The sequence below is a fragment of the Osmerus mordax genome, chromosome 3 (genome assembly GCF_038355195.1).
Source record: "Osmerus mordax isolate fOsmMor3 chromosome 3, fOsmMor3.pri, whole genome shotgun sequence".
Taxonomy (NCBI): domain Eukaryota; kingdom Metazoa; phylum Chordata; class Actinopteri; order Osmeriformes; family Osmeridae; genus Osmerus; species Osmerus mordax.
In genome coordinates, this window is record NC_090052.1 from 21,768,293 (window position 1) to 21,786,831 (window position 18,539).

Sequence of the window (18,539 nt, forward strand, 5' to 3'; positions counted from 1 at the left end):
CCAGCCGTCATTGTCCTTGTCTGTTTAAACAACATGATGTTTGAAAACCTCACAAAAACGGCGGAAAAGGTTGCTTTTTTAGGCCACGGGCGCCGGATAGCCTGTCAACAACTATTTACAAAGGATTAACTGTCAGAACTATTGTTATATGATAATAATGATGATAGTGATGATCCTTATAACTATTATTAATATTGATACCGTTATTCTGTGGAAATTGGAACTACTAATGACTCTGTAACTTGTATACAGATGAGACTACCCCTCACCTTTTAGATGGAGAGAGGTTTCTTGAGGGCCTGTATATCTGTCTGTCCTCCTTGTTTAGTTTTGGCGTGGTTTTGTTAGCAAGGAAAGTGACAGTCCAATAGACCCACCTGGTGGACATTTATTGTAATGTTGCAGCCCACTGCAAACATACTGTATTTCACTGTATGCGACTGACTGATTGACAAGTCATGCTGCTTGTCAGTGGCATGTTCTCCCAGCACCCACGAAGTGGCCAAGCCCTGCGTATTCAGGGTTGCACAAGCCAGTTATTTTGTTTAAATGGACCATGTGTGATTGAGCTTATGACTAGGATATCAAACTAAGTTTGATATTTATTTATTTCCACCCCATCTTGTCTGTCCCATTACGTGTTAAAATGAGTAAATGTGTGAGTCCCTAGCATGCCTCATTGCCACACTTCGTTTGTGCACATACTTTATTTTTCCCGTGTCTCGTCTATGTATTCATCATGTGTTCTGTGTCAACACAGACGGGCCCTCACTCCTCAGTCTCCAGCAACGATTGTGCAATAAAACTGAAGTCTATATTTTTAATCCTGCCTCTGGCCATCTTTCTTGTCCTGTTTTGTGTTACTGGTCCCCATGTTTGTTTTCGTCACGTGTAAAATGAGGCCTGGGATTTTGTAAGTAAATATACTCTTACGTTTCACACGTGTGTGACCTCTACAGCCATATTTAAAGCATCTTCATCAATTTAAATTCGAGTTGTACTGGATTTAACTTGCTCTTGTGTTATTTGTCACGGTGTCCTCAATCAGAGTATAGATTCAATATCAATGATATTGTGATCCTCTTGCGATGCCCTGCCCAGGAAAACATAAGCTGTGTGTTGCGCTGTTCCAAGTGGACCGTTATCTTGCAGTGAGCAGTCTTCGGAAGAGTCTGAGACAAGTGATGTCCACGACGTGGCAGGTAATGTTTCCATTTTCTCCTCTCTTTATCCGATCCTAGTTAATGCCTGGAAGGGCATGCGGCTCCTAAATTGATGGCGCGCCTCTAAGTGCGCTAAAAGATGCACGTCACTTTAACGGTTTGTGTGCTGCATCAAATAAAGAAGAGCATGTGTATGGTAGGCTGCTGAAGTCACAATGAATTAAAGTTGACCTAGAATTGGCCAGTAAAAATTCTCGGCACAAACGGTTTTGGACCGAGTCAGCTTTCTGTCAGTTCCCTCGATATCAGATTTTATTTTGCAACCGCAATGCGAAACAACCACTGAATGAGACACCTCCCATTTCCACCTTTATCTGAAGCTCTCACTTCCTCCATCATGTAGACATCTACAGCCCTGAAGCACCAGCACAGAGTCTGCTCCTCGTTCTGGTAACCAAGCTCTAGCTAGAATCATCACCCAAATCAGGTAGGCCTCTGCATCCCTCTCCAAGGACTTTGTGCAACACACACACACACACACTTAATAGTCCATAATTAGTTCCAGCATATGTAGTGACACTATAATTGGCTTTCTAAAACACCTACTCAGAGTTAAAGAGAGTTTGTTTAGTCCAGTATGTTTGTGTGATGGATGGAAAAAGAGGAGTAATTTGTAGTTGATGGGTGTGTGTATCTGGCTTATCTGGTCCTTGATAACATTAAGCATCACTCTGTACAGTATAATTACATTTGGAGGGTGGTCAGAGGGGTCTTGTGATGCTTGGTGGCAACAAAGACTGTGCTCGGTAGAAGGGACTCTGGTAAGTCGATGCTTAGGCGCGGCTTCAGGTTTGGGGAACTAAGGTCTGCCAATGGAGGTAAACTGAAATATTAGCTCTCTTTACATCGTCCAGAATTCATAATTTGAAAAATATATAATGTTTCTGCAAGTAAATGACTGGTAATATGTAAGAACTGCATGGATTTAAACAGGACTACACAACAGCATTCTTCAAATGTAACCGACATTTTTATTATGTGAATCTGAAGTTTGAGCTTGTTTAATGTTATTTGTATTTAGACTGATCCCATAAGGAAGTTAATGTCTGTGACAGAAAATTTTAATCAAGGAGGAAGAAAATGTATTTGTGGCATTGGTATCCGTTCTGTAGGAAGTGGTTTAACTGTTGCATGGGGCTTCATTTACACTCTTCTCATCTGAATGCTTCTGTATCCATGCTACACAAGCAGCTTAGCTTCCATTTTCTCTCTCAACTCTCAAACCCATAAAGCATTTACTTGACGGTCACATATATTTATATAGTTTGACTGGGAGCAATCGAACGTGTTGCACACTAGTACCGATGTGCATGTTTCAGAATCCGCCAGTAAAAGTTGTGAAAAAGTCTCTTCTCCTTTTTAATCCTTCCTGTATTATCTTTCCTTCCTGTATTCTTGTGTCTGTTAGTTTGTTTCCTCAAGACACATCTGTGTCGGGGGCTCAGTAGGGATTGCATCAGAGAGTTAGGACTCAACAGAAGCCCTCAGCACTCACTGTCAGTATATTTAAAAACGCACATTTTTTAAGTTTCTCTGACTTTACCTTCATCTTCTGCTCTTTGTCTATTCTCTTCCGTTCTGTGTGTCTCACTCTCTTCCTGTCTATCTTTCTCTATTTCCTAATTTGAACCACTGCAACTCTCCTTAATGTGCAACACTTCCTTTTATGGAAATGTCTGGTATGAGAGCCATCAGTCATTTGAACTTGAGACATCACAGTCTACATCTTTTTAATCTCTGATTTCCTCAAATGCAATGTCTGATACTTAGTATCCTCAAAATCACGTTTTACTACCCTTCCTTTATTGTCTGCATGTTTTCTCTCCACACAGTTCACCATGTCCAGGAAAGTTGTCCGGGCCAGTAAGTTCCGCCACGTCTTTGGCCAGGCGGTGAAGACTGACCAGTGCTACGATGACATCAGAATTTCCCAGATGACCTGGGACAGCAACTTCTGTTCGGTCAATCCCAAATTTGTGGCCATGATCGTGGACGCCAGCGGAGGAGGAGCCTTCATCGTGCTGCCTCTGAGCAAGGTGCGTCTGTCCACAGATCACCGGTGACTGTGGCATGAAATGTTAATAAATATGTTGCCTCAGGCCATAGTACTAGAGTTTCAAGAGACGTCACTTGTGAGTACACATTCATCATTGCAAGGTTGATTTATCCGAACCGTTGACATTACAATTTTTTTTTTAAATATTGACAGTCAACCCCACATTCGTTCTGAAAAAGGAAGTTTGGTGTTTCGTTTCCACGTGTCACTTGTTTGCTCGGTGCAGATGCCAGTTCTTTACCATATTTGGAGTGCTTCGGTGTCACACAAGTTTTGACAGGATGTGGCCTCTATACAGTTAGAAGTCGCTCTTCGAAACCCTGTTCAACAACCATCTGCAGTTGTTCTTGTGACTTACACAGATTCTCACATTTCCTCCCTTTTCACAGATCACCCTTTGTTCTTTAGTTACAGCCATTATAGCCATGTAAGGGAAACCAAGGCCCAATGGTCTTACACAAGTGTACATCTACTCAGTTATCTCACCCGTAAACCATGGAGAGGAAGCCAGAAAGGGTTGGACAGGGGCATGCCCTCAGAGTGCCATGGGAACTGTGCACCCTTAAGACACATAGGAGTCCCATCTATCCTAACACACTTATCAGGCATTAGGGGTAATTGGAGGCATAGCTATGCAATTGACATCAGCTGACCATCAAGTTCCTTGCTCCTGAACTTTCAGCTGTCTCTCACGCCCACCTCTGGCAATACAACATGTGGTTTCCTTACTGTGGGATCTGAGGGGCTTGCATTTGACCTATTGTCTTTTTTAGCTAATCAGGTTCTGTATACGTTTGGTCTCATCTTCTGCTAGACTGGTCGGATTGACATGTCCCAGCCCACTGTGAATGGACACACAGGACCAGTTCTGGAAATCGAGTTTTGTCCTCACAATGACAACATCATTGCCAGTGGGTCGGAAGACTGCAGCGTCATGGTGAGGAATCCCATCCTGACCTTTGCCTCTTCACGAGCATCGTCACAGCGTAAAGAGCACACAGCAGCATGCACTTGTGCCACATGAAGGACAACGTGAATGGATTCAGATGCTTTTCATTACAGATGTAATCAGTGATCAGTGTAATCATATATTTAACGTCTGCAAAGTTTAATAGAGCCTCTCTCGTTGACAGATCTGGGAGATCCCAGACGGTGGTTTGGTGACTCCTCTGAAGGACCCTGTTGTCAAGCTCGAGGGGCACTCCAAACGAGTGGGCATCCTGAGTTGGCACCCTACGGCTCACAACGTGCTCATGAGTGCAGGTATGAATGCTGCTTTTGTGGCTCCACCCTAGTACACGATGACAATGACAAATGTCACACACGTGCACATGTGTGACATCAGCAGGAATCCCTTGCATACCGTCACCACGTCTGAGACTCACACACTTGGCTTCTTAGTCATAGTCACCACGGCCTACCTTTCGAGATGTTTTGAGTGTAAGCATTGCTACAACCACTGCTTGTGCATGCCCTTACGCCGTGTCCGTCCCTCTGCCTGTCCGGCCGGTCGTCGCCCCTCGCAGGATGCGATAACGTGGTGATCCTGTGGAACGTGGCGTGTGGCGAGGCGGTGGTAAGGATCGATGAAGTTCACCCAGACCTCATCTACAGCGCCTGCTGGAACAGGGACGGCTCCAGGATCGCCACCTCCTGCAAGGATAAGAAGCTGCGTGTTCTGGACCCGCGCAAGGGCACTGTCATTGCCGTGAGTCTCTCTCCTGAATTAGTTCACTAACTAGTCAGGTGTCAGGTGGCTGAGCGGTTAGGGAATCGGGCTAGTATTCAGAAGGTTTCCGGTTCAATTCCCTGCCGTGCAAAATGACGTTGTGTCCTTGGGCAAGGCACTTCACCCTACTTGCCTTGGGGGAATGTCCCTGTACTTACTGTAAGTCGCTCTGGATAAGAGCGTCTGCTAAATGACTAAATGTAAATGAAAATGTAACTTGCGTGGGTATATTAAGGGCGACATCAAATCATTTATTGCCTGTGTTGAGTTCCTGATGCGACGTGTCTGCATGAATCGCCTGACCCTCGCTCTGCCCCCACAGGAGAAGGACAAGGCCCACGATGGCTCCAGGCCTATCAGAGCTGTGTTCATGGCCGACGGGAAGATCTTCAGCACAGGCTTCAGTCGCATGAGCGAGAGGCAGGTGGCACTTTGGGACCCGGTGAGTGTTTTTGTTCTTTAATCGCGTCTTGTGAAGGGGTCATGTGCTTCTTTAGAAGCTCGTGGGTTTGACCTACATGGATTGATGTGTGATTGACAGACGAGCTTTGGAGAGCCTCTCACCCTGCAGGAGTTGGACACCAGCAGTGGTGTCCTCCTTCCCTTCTATGATCCTGACACTGGCGTCGTCTACCTCTGTGGCAAGGTAAACCGATTGAACCAATGCACGCGCACACACGTACATTTAAAGGGGCACCTTCGCCTAGGCCAGGGGCCCTTCTTCTTCTCCTGTCCGATAATTACAGACATATTTGCGCATACATGGGGAGTCAGGTGGCTGAGCGGTTAGGGAATCGGGCTAGTAATCAGAAGGTTGCCGGTTCGATTCCGGGCTGTGCCAATGACGTTGTGTCCTTGGGCAAGGCATTTCACCCTACTTGCCTCGGGGGAATGTCCCTGTACTTACTGTAAGTCGCTCTGGATAAGAGAGTCTGCTAAATGCCTAAATGTAAATGTAATGTATACATGCACAATTTGGTCATCTTCTGTCTCCTGACTTCAGGGTGATAGCAGTATTCGGTACTTTGAGGTGACGGATGAAGCTCCCTATGTCCACTACCTTTCTATGTACAGCAGTAAGGACAGCCAGAAAGGCATGGGCTACATGCCAAAGAGGGGTCTTGAGGTCAACAAATGTGAAATTGCAAGGTAACAACACTGAAACAGTGACCCAACACACAATCTTAATACCATACAGTCTCTCTCTTTTTCTCTCTTTCCATATATATTTCCGAGGTATATGAACACAGTTGTGTTTATTTTAACTTTAGATTCTACAAACTTCACGAGAGGAAATGTGAACCCATTGTCATGACTGTGCCACGGAAGGTAATACATCTTCTAGCTTTCAATCAGGACATGGAGACGATCAGTCAACTGATCTCACTCTCTTTTCTATTTATTCAAAGTACTCTTCTATTTGTCTCGTCCTTGCAGTCGGATCTTTTCCAGGACGATCTGTTCCCTGACACAATTGGTCCAGAACCATCTGTGGAAGCTAATGAGTGGTTTGACGGCAAGGACGGCCAACCTATCCTGATCTCCTTGAAAGACGGTTTTGTGGTAACCAAACCCAAAGAGTTCAAAGTTAACAAAAGTCTTTTGAAGACCACAAGTTCCTCCGTTGGGTATCAGCAAAACAACAACGAGGTAAAGAAAGTATGTTTTATTTCAACGGAGCAGAATGAAGTTTAAGAAGGAGAATGGAGTTTGATATTGTGGGTTGTCTTTCCTACAGTTTACCTAATAACACTCTTACCTCTGTCCCTCTACCTTCCTTTCTCTCCCCCTCTTTCTCCCTAGGTACAAGCGTTGCAGGAAGAGGTCAAAACGCTGAAGGAGGCAGTAGAGGAATTGACCAAGCGTGTGAGCGAGCTGGAGAGCAAGAATTAGAAATTAGTGAAGAGGGATGATGGTGTGGAGCTGAGTGTAGAAGAGCGGGAGATTTTACCAAGAAGCTCAAGGAGGAAGAAAACCAAAAAGTTACTGAATCATGAGTTTAGAGAAAGTTAAAGTATGTTTGAATGAAAGGTGGATAAAGGGAGGGGATAAGACAACAATTTAGTGGAATTTTTAAGAAGACAAATATTTTCTGCCAGAAGTTCAAATATGTTATTTTCTAATGTTTTCTAAACAGGTTTTAATATATGCTTACAAAGTTTGAAATAAAAGTGCTCTTATTTTCAAAATAAAATGATAGTACTCTGAGTTATTTTATTTAAAAAATGGGGTTAACATTTAAAGACACATTTAAATGTAAAGACACTTGAAATTGTATAAGACAAAGTAAAGTAATAGTAATATGTTCATTCAGCAACATACAGTACAGGGGAAGTTTGAACCTGCTGCCTCTTGATCTGCAATCAAGTGCTCTAACCACTGAGCTCCCTACCATTTATTTCTGTTAATGTCAGAATTACAGGTATGAACTGTTTGCTTGTGTACAGTGAGTGGTGCTGACATCAACACATAAACATGGTATCTATGGTTACAACATTGCGATTCCTGAAATTACAATCACTGTTTGATTATCAATCTGAACGTGGATTTTAACAAGCTAGTGTTATGTATGTACAACATATAAAATACAATTAAATGGAAAATAAAAGCCGAAATTGTATCTGTTGCTGTTTTGTGACAGTGTAATACCCAGACACCCTATCTGAACAGGTCTCACAAGACTCTACCTACTAAACTAGTCCTACTCAATAAGCAATATTTACACTGTAAAATGTTTCACAACGGTTCCACCTTTCTACGTGTTTATCTGCTTCGACACCACCACCATCCTTATGCCCATTTTCCTAAACCTTACGCAAGAAGAACCCGCTGAAGGCTCTAGACGTAGTTCTTGCTGGGGGCAGAGGCACTGTTGCTGTAGTACTTGGCAGTTCCCCCTGAGCTGCTGGTGGTGTTTCGGCTGAAGCAGCATAGAAGACCTCCACCCAGCACCAGCAGCACCCCTCCAGCCCAGCCCACGAAGATGCAGGCTCCCAGCTCCTTCTTCTGCGGCACCAGGGGGTTATAGAAGTCCCGGATCACAATGTGTGCAGACCAGCTGACGGGAATGATGAGCAGGATGCCAGCCAGCAGCAGGCCGATCCCAGCCACCAGGCTGATCTTGGGCTTGGCGCTCTCGTTCTGCACACACGTAGTAAACTCGGCCCCGGCGCACAGGAGGAGCAGGCAAAGGCAAGTGATCATGCAGCTGATGATGATCAGAGCACGGGCAGCCTGGAGGTCAGAGGACAGGACTAGTAGGGAGTCGTAGCTCTTACACTGCTGCTGGCCTGTACTCTGCACCACGCAGGTCTTCCACAGGCCGTCCTCAGTGCTCTGTGGATAAAGAGTTGCGTCAATATGCATTTTCCAAGCCTTTGCATTTGTCCACACGACTGTACAACGGTCGATATTTAGTTAACTGTTTGTTACCTGGGCAGTTACGATGTTGGATCCAACGAATGACGACACTTTCCATCTTGGAACAGCACAGCACACAATGGCGCCGACGAGACCCAGGATCCCAAGGGCCACACACACAATCTGCACTCCAGCAGATCCCATTCTGGAGTGGGAAGGAAAAGGTGCGGAACACTGAGTATTTATCATTCGTTGTGAAAATGAATGATGTGGAAAAAGGTGAAGCACAATTATTGTACATGGTACAAAACATGGCAGTACGACCACACAAACCTAGCCTCACCCCACCCACACACAACTTAACATTCACAAACACATCCACCGTCCCCATGAATACATACACTGACTCAGTCACTCCCCAGTGACAAGCCTGTACAAGATTGTCTAGCTCCAAGCTATGTTTAAAAACAAAGTCTGAGAAAATTCAAGCTGTAGGGGCTAACTCGTGTCCTGACTGGCCCGGTCTATCTGCGCCGTTTCACTCTACTGCTCTATGGCTAACAGAAACTCCTAGAAGATATCATCCCCATCAATTTGGAATTCTCTTTCTAGGAATAAGAATAGGGTGACTGTATAATAGTTATACAGATGTGTATTTTCAGAAAAGAGTATGATACATTTACAGTCAACCTATAATCATTGAATAGTGTCAGGAAACCAATGCACCAACATCACAACGGTTTGAGGAAAAAAAAAATCACGGAAATTTGCATTTGAGCCAACTCATCTGCTGCCAAATCTTTTATGAGAAAATACTAGTATACACACTTTCTTCTTATTTGTACATTTATTGTATTCAAATCTATTATTTCAATGGGGTCTCAATCTTGTAAATCCTCTTCTAACCCATAGTATTTCAGTTTTATCCCATTACCTCAACATAATACTTGCCAGAAAACAATTATAACAAAATGTAAAGTTGTGATACAGATGCAGATAGATGAAACATTTCTGAATGATGCTATAAGAAAGGAATTGATTTGCTGAATGAACAAATACCTTGATGTGTTCTTGATTTGGAAGTTGTGAAAATAGTCTTCTGAAAGGATTTCCCTTTTCCCTTGCTTTAACAAATCCAGATGTTGCTTCTTGGCTCGTGTATAGCAGCGTAGAGTTGTGTAGAGATGGTGTGATGTGTGAGGACTTTTGTAGTGGAATTTGAGGTGTAGGGTGTGGCAGCGGGAAAAAATGGGGTGTAAGGTAGTAAGGATGTACCTCTGAACAAGACTGAACTTGTCTGGTGCCTATCATGACTTCCTTCTCTCATCTTTGAATAACATATTCCTATAGGATTTGGGAGTTGTTTTTTGCAACAGTTTTTGCTTTTGTAGGGTCTGCTCGCGTAACACAAGTTTCTTTTGAACCGCTTGTATAGTTTTGATGGCCTAGTGTCAAGTTCATTTGCATATTGACATATGCAAATGAAAATATAAAATATTTCTAAAACGAATTAATTGTTTCAGGAAATTCTGTAGTTTCACCCACTGTCTCTATACACAGGAAAACATGAGTCACTACTACACAGCGTTCTTGTTGATTGAGTTGGAATGCAGTGAGGATTGAGTAATGGTGACATTGGGAGATGCCTGGATTTGTGGAGAGTACCTAGATCAGTGGATTAAGTTGCAAAATATTTCACCTACACACACAAACATAAACATACACACCACCCCTACACTCTTGTGAGTGTAAAGACACACCACCTTAAATACCTTTTTTACCTTATAACACACGTTTTGAGAGATGTAGCCTAAGCTACTTCAAAAATAAAACAATAAATGATCATGTGTTTTCGGACCTATCCATTCATCTAATAGTTTTACAGTAATAGGCTGTGGTCTACTTCTCCGTCAAGCGTACCTCGCCAACCTGATAGTGTGATGTCATTCTAAAAGTCACGTTGTATTTAGTAACTCATCACATGGCCAAACACTTTTGAAACGAGATTGTGCCAGGACGAACATTAGTTCTTCCACATGAACATATGAATGTACCAGGAGCCATTGTGGATATGTGTAGTTGCTTTACCATTCAGAAAATAGGCTACCTTTAAAAATATTGGCGTGGCCGAATTAAAGTGGCGCTGCTAATTTTTCATGACCAAACGCCACCATGTGGTTCGTTTACCAACATGCTTTAGAAGCGCGTCTAAACATACTAAAAACACATATGAAAAACATCGTGTAGCCTTTTTACATTTATTTCTGTATCATTTTAATTTGGTTGCCGCCTTGTGGATGAATCTCAACTCTCTTGACGTCATCCAAGTACAACTGTAGGAGGGGCACAAGTACTAAATCGACGTGTTTTGTAGCCTATTGGAGCCAAGTACTGGCCCAATCGGCATTGAGTAAATGTAAAGAAGACGCTTTGCCTTTACCTCCTTCTTTTCTTGGTTCCGAAAAACACGGCCCTTTTAAAGTTCCGCGGGGGAAGAGTGAGGGGGGCACTGAAATACGAAAGAAAAGGGACGAAATAGAGGAAAGGGAGTCCTGTCCTCGATTCACGGTTGTCAAATCAAAAGGTTTATTTCATATTCAAAGTTTGTTTGTATCACGTTGTTTGATCCTGTGTAGATAGAAAAGCTAGCCAGCTAGGATGAAGCTAGGAAGCTAGTTGGTATAAGCGGGATGGTGGCTGGTTTGCTACCTAGCTAGCGAGCTAGGTAGCAAATTGCTACGCAAGCCAGGGCAGCCCTAGCGCCTGACTGTCATAAATGTTTTATTGATTGTGGAAAATATTGTTTGCTTATATATTTGTTTTTCTAATCACCGATTTTTTTTGTTCTAGGTATCGAAGGATCAACGCGGAAAGGAGGTCTTGACTGCTTCACACACGACAGAAATACGTAAAATGGCGGAGCCGGACAAATTGAACATCGACTCCATAATTCAGCGTCTCCTGGAAGGTGAGAATTTATATCTTGCAATTCTACCATTAAGTTGATTGAAGAAACTTATTTTGCAGTAAACAATAATGAAATGTGAGTGTTTGTAAAACTAAAAGGTAGTTAGATGCAGTAAATGCTATGTTTGATTTGTCGTGGCTAACACGAGCAATTTAGCACAAGCTAGCTAGATCTGTGTTGCTCAACGTTTAGCTAAAGCCGGGGCTACATCATCACCAAGCTCGCAGCCTTTCCCGGTTGCTCTTATAAAACAACTGCTAACATAGTACCGTTCACAATTTGAATTCGTACGTTGCAAGGGACAATTAGGTGTGTTTGTAGAGTCTTTTCGGAAGGCTGCAGTGAGGTACGTCTAGGTTAGTCATGCCGCTTACACGGGCCCCCCAGTAGATTAATGAACGGTTCAGTTGCACGCTAACCTGATGTGTTGGGGATAACACAGCATGTAGGCCTATGTATTCTTAATATTTAAATATTATCTAAGACGATCAGACGTGTAACAACCTCATAAACCAGGCATCATCTGGATATTATTTACGTGTATATATTTTTTATACATATATAATTAGATAAGACCCACGAACTTGGACACATTTATGATTTTATGATAAGTTACATAGGTCCTGTTATTATTGTCTACTGACAAGTTCGTCAAACACTTCACTCATGGAATTGGAAAGATGGTTTTAGACGACTAAACAGGTTAATTTAGTAGATAACGATGTTTTTTTCTGAGTTTAAACAATAATTGAGTCAAAAGCAGTGTAACCCTTTTCTCTTTTGCACTTACTGCTATCATGCCACCATTTACAATCTGCTGCATTTATACAGGCGTACGCTGCATTTCCCAGTTAGTTTGACTTTGACTTTGGGTCTGGAGCCGCCTGTTTTGTATACAAACTGTTTTACTTGGGCCTTGCTAATCTTTTCAGCACTGCGAAGGAGAAAATAAACAAGCCAGATAATGGCAGTATTTATATCTTATGTAATCTACCTGACCTTTTTTTTCTATCAAAGCGTGGTCACACTACTTCAGTGCCGTGAATATTTGTAATATGTTCTAACGCTACTAAGGAATAGGTTTTATTCCTTTTTAATACTAGCCAGTTTCCTCCTCAGTGGCTGAGTCGGTTTGCTGGGTACAGTCAGCTGATTGGTATGCAGTCGATAGTGCTGGGCCTTCCTAGAAGGTGTCTTCACCCTAGCATCTCTGAGAATGACGAGTCAGGATGGAGAGAACCAGGAAGTCCTGATCCTAAGTAGAGGTTGAATCCAAACCACCCAAAACTAGAATCAAAATCTGGATTGTTGACAAGTAGGTTTTTACATCCGAGGATATTTCTTTGGTAGGTGGTGCATAACAATTGATATAGTGCTATTAAACATTGTGCTTGGACATAAAAAAAAAGGCAACGTCTGAAGCGACATTTTCTCCCTGATTTTAATATTTTCGTCTCAACCCACCACTGCCCCTCTCCCTCCTCGCCCTTGCCCCTTCTCTAAGTAGTGTTGTCCATTGGCTATGTGGCTAACTTTAGAGTAAGCTCTGTTGAGGCTTAGCCACCCATAATCCAGGTTTAAAGTGACCAAGGAGCACTATCCTATTTATACCTACTTTTCACTCAGGTCACAACTTCAAGCAGTCCAGGCCTGAATCAACCCAAACACTAATTAGGTTTTGCGTGGGTGAAAGCCCCTATCTCTAAATCATGGAAAGTGGCTACAAATAAGAGGGGTGTGTTTTGGATTAAGACTGACATTGTCATGTAATATCCGGGTTTCATTAGGTTCCTTTTGTCATCTAATATTTCCTTTTGTGTAAAGTTCACAAGTTTAATGGTCACACTGTGTTTCTCCTCACTTAGTGTGATTGAAGACTAAACCAATAAGCACTTACATAATATTTGTTTTGTTTGACATTTTTGAAGAATTTACAGTAAAATGTCTTGTCTTATGGTCCTTTTTGTTGCAGGACTGCGTACAGTTGTATGTCAGGTAACCTTCACCTGTTGCAGCCAGCAGAACGTGCAGGCGAGGGGGAGGAAGGAATTGTCATGACACAAACAAACCCAATTCCAAACTCCAATCTAACGCGGTCTTGCATAAGCCCACAGTATATGAGTCACTGAATTACACGTACATTAGCTGCTATTCCCTGGCCTGGAACTTGCCAAGCAGAGGACATGTTTGAACAGCAGTCATAGGGTGATTTGCTTGAATGTGGATGAGCTTCAATCCCTGTCCCTGTCCAAGGTACTGTGGATGCTTTGGTTTGGGGTGAGGGCAGGAAGTGGAAGCCAAAGCAGGAAGTTGCATCACAAAAGCCTCAAAGCGTCCTTCAATCAGAATCGTGCAGATGTCAAGACGTCAAGTGGAAAATCAGCTATAGGATAGGCCGGTGTACTTGTCTGTTGTAGACTAACAACTTGACCTTCATATGTGCCTTTTTTGTTTTGTGATTTACATTCTAATCTAAATAAGATTTATTTCTGATTTCCCATTCTTGTGGTTTGGGTGTGAATGCAAAAAAACACCTGCTCCACAAACCTGCTAGATTCTTGAAATGGCGTGAAGACACCGGAATGTTTTGAAAGTGCAGGGCGACGCCTAACCCAGCGACGCCCATGTGACCCTCCCAACACGTCACGCTAACTGTGCTCTGAAATAGTTAGCATGCCTTGATGAAATCTTGATAGGATGAAATCGAGGAAGTGTAGTGTGCTGTCGCGCATATATGGTGTTTTATATCTCAGAGTGAGCAAGGCTGCAAGCTGGGCTGAGTTAACAGACAATGTTCTGGTAGGATTAGGAGAAAGAAGGCATGCCTACTCGTACTAGGGCCACATATTTACTCTGACCTAGCCTTTGCTTCAAAACGCAAGCCCCTGGTATCGATTGACATGGTACCGTGTATCTTGTCACGTTTTATGTTTTTCACATCCAGTGCTGTGACTGCATTTCTCTGACCTTGGGTTGATGACATGATGCGTGATGTTACCCTTGTTCTCCCTGTCTTCTGTTGGTACAGTTAAGGGCTCTCGGCCAGGCAAAAACGTTCAGCTGACAGAAAACGAGATCCGCGGCCTTTGTCTCAAGTCCCGTGAAATCTTCCTCAGCCAGCCCATTCTGCTCGAGCTAGAGGCACCACTCAAAATCTGCGGTGAGTTCTGCAGGAAACTGGCAGGCGTCTCGCCGCTAGCTACAGCGACCTAGATTTTAAAGTTGGGACATTATACGCCAAGCAAAGCGTTTATGCGTTTTTCAAGGTGTACATCTTTGTGGTGCTCTCTGTAGGTGATGTCCATGGTCAGTATTATGACCTCCTGCGTCTGTTTGAGTACGGAGGCTTCCCCCCGGAGAGCAACTACCTGTTCCTGGGAGACTATGTGGACCGAGGGAAACAGTCCCTGGAGACCATCTGCCTGTTGCTAGCCTACAAGGTCAAATATCCAGAGAACTTCTTTCTGCTGCGCGGCAACCACGAGTGTGCCTCTATAAACCGCATTTACGGCTTCTATGACGAGTGTAAGTACGAGGCCTCTACCGTGGCTACGTTCACCACACGCACATCATCATCCGGTTAACGGTTGTACGTTGTTGAACCTCCTATCCTAGGTAAGAGACGATACAACATCAAGTTGTGGAAGACTTTCACAGACTGCTTCAACTGCTTGCCTGTGGCTGCCATCGTAGACGAGAAGATCTTCTGTTGTCACGGAGGTGAGTGGGGATGAGGCTATGATGCTCTTGTTTTTATCTGGTATCACCCGGCAACGTCCGTTCGTTGTCGATCGGTGGGTGATCAAATTTATAATAGAGCTGAGTCACTCGGTTATAAATGGTTGTGTGTGGCTCATCACGTGTTTGATGTTTCCTACCTAGGCCTGTCTCCAGACCTCCAGTCCATGGAGCAGGTACGCAGAGTAATGCGCCCCACAGACGTGCCCGACCAGGGCTTGCTGTGTGACCTGCTGTGGGCCGACCCAGACAAAGATGTCCTGGGATGGGGAGAGAATGACCGTGGAGTCTCCTTCACATTTGGGGCAGATGTGGTGGCCAAATTTTTGCACAAGCACGATATGGACCTTATATGCAGGGCACATCAGGTAAAGACTGTTGGGATAACAAATACTGGGTCATATTGAGCTACCTCTCGCTCTCTTGTCTTTCTCTCTGTCTCTCGCGTGTTTTTAAACCACCCATCCTTGTCCATAGGTCGTAGAAGATGGCTACGAGTTCTTTGCAAAGAGACAACTTGTTACCCTGTTCTCGGCTCCTAACTACTGTGGGGAGTTTGACAATGCTGGTGCCATGATGAGCGTGGACGAAACCCTCATGTGTTCCTTCCAGGTACGCAGAAATCTCTGAAGCGTTTCAGCCGTAGCCTGGAAGTTTTCCCTGCTGCTTTTACCTCCTCGCATGCTCCTTCCGTCACTGTCACGCTCTCTCTGTCAACATCAGCATACCTGTTTAGTTCCAGTCTGTTGTGGTGAATGTCTTTAGCAGCGCTGTGTTAAGATGAGACTCTCTTTGTCCCCCAGATTCTCAAGCCAGCCGACAAGAAGCTGTACTCCTACGGAGGCGGCGGCGGTATGGGGTCTGGAAGACCCGTCACTCCGCCAAGAAATTCAGCCAAGGGCGGAAAAGCCAAGAAATAACACCCGCTGAACCCCTCTCCCCACCTCAGCCGCCCCCATCACCCCCATACTCTTCCTCTACCTTCCCACTTCTTGTTCCCTCTTCACCAAACAGCAACATGGCAAACAGTACCCAGGGTTCAGTCCTGTTTTTCTCTAAAACTACTGTTTTTAACTGTTTGTATGAATGTGTGAGAGAGAGGGGGTTTGTTGTACTGTGTGTGTGTGTTCTCCCCTTCTCCTGCTCTGTTATCCTGTCACTTTGATGATGAAACTGGCCCTTCCTTTCAGTGGTGTAAATGCACACGCAGGCGCTGTGGAGGATAAGGGGAAGGATGGGGGGGGGGGGGGGGGGGAGGATTGTGGAAGGTGTCTACTGTGTACGTTAAGGCCCTGCACTGTTTTAATGCTAAACACAAGCTTTTGTATATCCTGTTTGAGAGGTTTGTGTGTGTGTGTGAGTGTGTGTATGTGGGGTGAGGGGGGGGGGTCAAGTTGCACGGTCATATGGTAACGGCATGCACCACGTCGAGCACAGGTGGATAAGTGCAGATGGATTCTTGAGTCGATGGATTCACTTGGAGCAAGCAAGGTGGACACAGTTTTCTTTTCTTTCCCTTTGAAAACCAATGATTTGATAACGCAATCGTGGATGTGAAATAGTTTTGCTTCTTTTTTTCTTTTCTTTTGTAGAGGATTCAAAAACTAACGGTTTGAGTTTAGTCTATTTGGAAGTCATTGATTAAATAAAGAGAACCATTTATTTGAAATTTGCCATCATATGTTTCACTGTCTTTTCACCTCACCATTGCTTTTCCGTAGATGTGAATTGTTGAGTTCTTAACCAACTGTCATCCCTACTTGCTCCTATTTGTCTTAAAAGTTAAAACTAAAAGTTAAGTGTGGGCTGTCAGTGACTAAGAAATACCCATTTTCTGTGCTGTTTCAGGATCTCAAGTCTTTTCTATTATCCTCCTTTTTTCAATGACATTTTGTCTGTCCCCCCCCCCCCCCCCTCTTCTCTCACTGCCCTTTCATATTCACTCTTTTCTTTGGTTTACTATAAGAACTTTGTACCTCAACTTTGACCACTATGCTTCTGCTTCAACCCACTTATTTAACAGTTTCATGTGAAAAGAGATGATGCGCAACAACTTGATAGACTGCATTTATGGTAATTTTATTTGCAAGGTTTTACCTTTGGGCAAGAGAACCCAGGTTTCGCACTAACTGAACTGAAGGTGCATCTCAAACTTGCCATTGCGTCATTACTAAAGGATTCATTGGCGCTGGAACGACGGGTCACCAGGCCTTCTGATGGGTACTATACAGTAGCTGGTATAGATCTTACTGATTGAGTGATGGTATGTTGATGACTTGAGAATTGCAAAAGAGATGATGTACTTGGGGGGCAGGCGTCAGTAATTAATGATTCAGAAACGGCTGGTAAATCATATTCGATAGAAATAAAGGAGAAACTTTTAAAGTCGTGCTGGATGTTTTTCAGACCAATTAAAATGACCTGTTGTTTCATGCAATGCTTTAAGATTAAGATCTAGAAGTCTAATGTAGAACATCTGCAATGGTAGTAAAAGCAAGCTTGACTAAGACGTTATAATGGAGCTATTTGTTTTCCCGTTTATCAAGTTATTGATAAACGACGGTGAAAGATTTTTGCAGGCCTTAGTAATGCTGTCCCGAAGAAATATCGCTTCAAATCCAGTTCACCCCCATCCCTTTTCATATAGCTGTATAAACTTTATGCTTGCAACCTTGGTCTTTATAGGTATTTTTTGTTATTAGAACAATTATGAATATTGTTAAGCGTAACACCAACAATCTGCTTTAACTGTAAACAAATCTTTCTTTGGATGTTATGTTTTTACTGACAATTAGGGCAATATAGATACTGCGAGCTTACTGATGTGAAATGTTTTTGTTTTTTAATAAATCAGGGACGTTTCCTCCATGCACTGTTGCTGGATAGTAGCCTACAGGCTTTTAAGCTGTCATATAGATGAGCAAATAAAGAACAGACGAAAATCTAAAGAATGCTATTTTTTATTTGTATAAGTTGTTTTCAAACCAATCACAAAATCGTAGAAGTCTATGTAACCGGGTAGAAAATAAAATGTTGAATTTGTACACCCTTGTGTTGGTCTTCATCACAGAGGTTCTTTGGTACTTGGTCCTGTGCAGCCTTTAGCTCAGTGGTTCTCAACCCTGGTCCTCAGGGAACCCCTGTTCTGCATGCTTTAGATGTGTCTTGGCTCCAACACACCTGATTCAAATGCATGTTCGTTACCAGGCTTCTAGAGAGCTAGATAACGACCCATTTATTTGAATCAGGTGTGTTGGAGCAGGGAAACGTCTATGCAGGACAGGGGGTCCCTGAGGACTAGGGTTGAGAACCACTGCTTTAGCCATATCAGTGAATAATATTGAATATGTTGTGCTCCATCTGTTTCTTTCACCTGTGATATGATTATGTTAAATGACTGTCAAAAATAACTAAAGTAGGCATTGAAAGACATGGAGCTGTTTTCTTCCTAATCAGGAATGTTAG

The 18,539-nt window shown here is 43.4% G+C and overlaps 3 protein-coding genes across 7 annotated transcripts; 2 read left to right on the top strand and 1 right to left on the bottom strand.

The window, feature by feature from the left end:
• The first annotated feature begins 1,566 nt into the window (after nucleotides 1–1,566).
• Nucleotides 1,567–7,202, top strand: coro1a (coronin, actin binding protein, 1A). 2 transcript variants are annotated; one of them, XM_067233819.1, is made up of 12 exons: nucleotides 1,579–1,650; nucleotides 2,632–2,719; nucleotides 3,056–3,259; nucleotides 4,094–4,216; nucleotides 4,413–4,542; nucleotides 4,806–4,987; nucleotides 5,331–5,450; nucleotides 5,550–5,654; nucleotides 6,012–6,157; nucleotides 6,280–6,337; nucleotides 6,446–6,658; nucleotides 6,812–7,202. In XM_067233819.1, the coding sequence occupies exons 3-12, from the start codon at nucleotides 3,062–3,064 to the stop codon at nucleotides 6,899–6,901; spliced, it is 1,365 nt and encodes a 454-aa protein (XP_067089920.1). In that variant the 5' UTR covers nucleotides 1,579–1,650; nucleotides 2,632–2,719; nucleotides 3,056–3,061; the 3' UTR covers nucleotides 6,902–7,202. The 2 variants fall into 2 exon arrangements, with proteins under 2 accessions (XP_067089919.1, XP_067089920.1); XM_067233818.1 differs by lacking the exon at nucleotides 2,632–2,719 and having other exon boundaries at nucleotides 1,567–1,650.
• Nucleotides 7,203–7,611: 409 nt separating this feature from the next.
• cldni (claudin i) lies at nucleotides 7,612–9,542 on the bottom strand. The gene is made up of 3 exons (XM_067233820.1): nucleotides 9,428–9,542; nucleotides 8,441–8,573; nucleotides 7,612–8,344 (listed from the first exon to the last, which is right to left on the bottom strand). Exons 2-3 carry the CDS (start codon nucleotides 8,570–8,572, stop codon nucleotides 7,847–7,849), a joined length of 630 nt encoding a protein of 209 aa, XP_067089921.1. The 5' UTR covers nucleotide 8,573; nucleotides 9,428–9,542; the 3' UTR covers nucleotides 7,612–7,846.
• Nucleotides 9,543–10,811: 1,269 nt separating this feature from the next.
• ppp1caa (protein phosphatase 1, catalytic subunit, alpha isozyme a) lies at nucleotides 10,812–18,118 on the top strand. 4 transcript variants are annotated; one of them, XM_067232536.1, is made up of 8 exons: nucleotides 10,812–10,952; nucleotides 11,219–11,336; nucleotides 14,365–14,496; nucleotides 14,631–14,861; nucleotides 14,952–15,056; nucleotides 15,219–15,442; nucleotides 15,552–15,686; nucleotides 15,878–18,118. In XM_067232536.1, the coding sequence occupies exons 2-8, from the start codon at nucleotides 11,282–11,284 to the stop codon at nucleotides 15,992–15,994; spliced, it is 999 nt and encodes a 332-aa protein (XP_067088637.1). In that variant the 5' UTR covers nucleotides 10,812–10,952; nucleotides 11,219–11,281; the 3' UTR covers nucleotides 15,995–18,118. The 4 variants fall into 4 exon arrangements, with proteins under 4 accessions (XP_067088637.1, XP_067088636.1, XP_067088638.1 ...); XM_067232535.1 differs by having other exon boundaries at nucleotides 11,219–11,335; nucleotides 14,355–14,496; XM_067232537.1 differs by having other exon boundaries at nucleotides 10,822–10,936; nucleotides 11,219–11,335; nucleotides 14,355–14,496.
• The last annotated feature ends 421 nt before the right edge of the window (nucleotides 18,119–18,539 follow it).

What these genes read in the sequence shown, in the direction of transcription:
- ppp1caa (XM_067232535.1), top strand. Translation starts at nt 11,282, where the DNA reads ATGGCGGAGCCGGACAAATTGAACATCGACTCCATAATTCAGCGTCTC. An exon ending in GATCTTCTGTTGTCACGGAG is followed by an intron (nt 15,057 to 15,218) that starts GTGAGTGGGGAT and finishes TTTCCTACCTAG; the next exon opens with GCCTGTCTCCAGACCTCCAG. An exon ending in CCCTCATGTGTTCCTTCCAG is followed by an intron (nt 15,687 to 15,877) that starts GTACGCAGAAAT and finishes TTTGTCCCCCAG; the next exon opens with ATTCTCAAGCCAGCCGACAA.
- coro1a (XM_067233818.1), top strand. Translation starts at nt 3,062, where the DNA reads ATGTCCAGGAAAGTTGTCCGGGCCAGTAAGTTCCGCCACGTCTTTGGC. An exon ending in AGGTGGCACTTTGGGACCCG is followed by an intron (nt 5,451 to 5,549) that starts GTGAGTGTTTTT and finishes TGTGATTGACAG; the next exon opens with ACGAGCTTTGGAGAGCCTCT. An exon ending in ATCAGCAAAACAACAACGAG is followed by an intron (nt 6,659 to 6,811) that starts GTAAAGAAAGTA and finishes CTTTCTCCCTAG; the next exon opens with GTACAAGCGTTGCAGGAAGA.
- cldni (XM_067233820.1), bottom strand. Translation starts at nt 8,572, where the DNA reads ATGGGATCTGCTGGAGTGCAGATTGTGTGTGTGGCCCTTGGGATCCTG. An exon ending in CCAACATCGTAACTGCCCAG is followed by an intron (nt 8,345 to 8,440) that starts GTAACAAACAGT and finishes CTTTATCCACAG; the next exon opens with AGCACTGAGGACGGCCTGTG.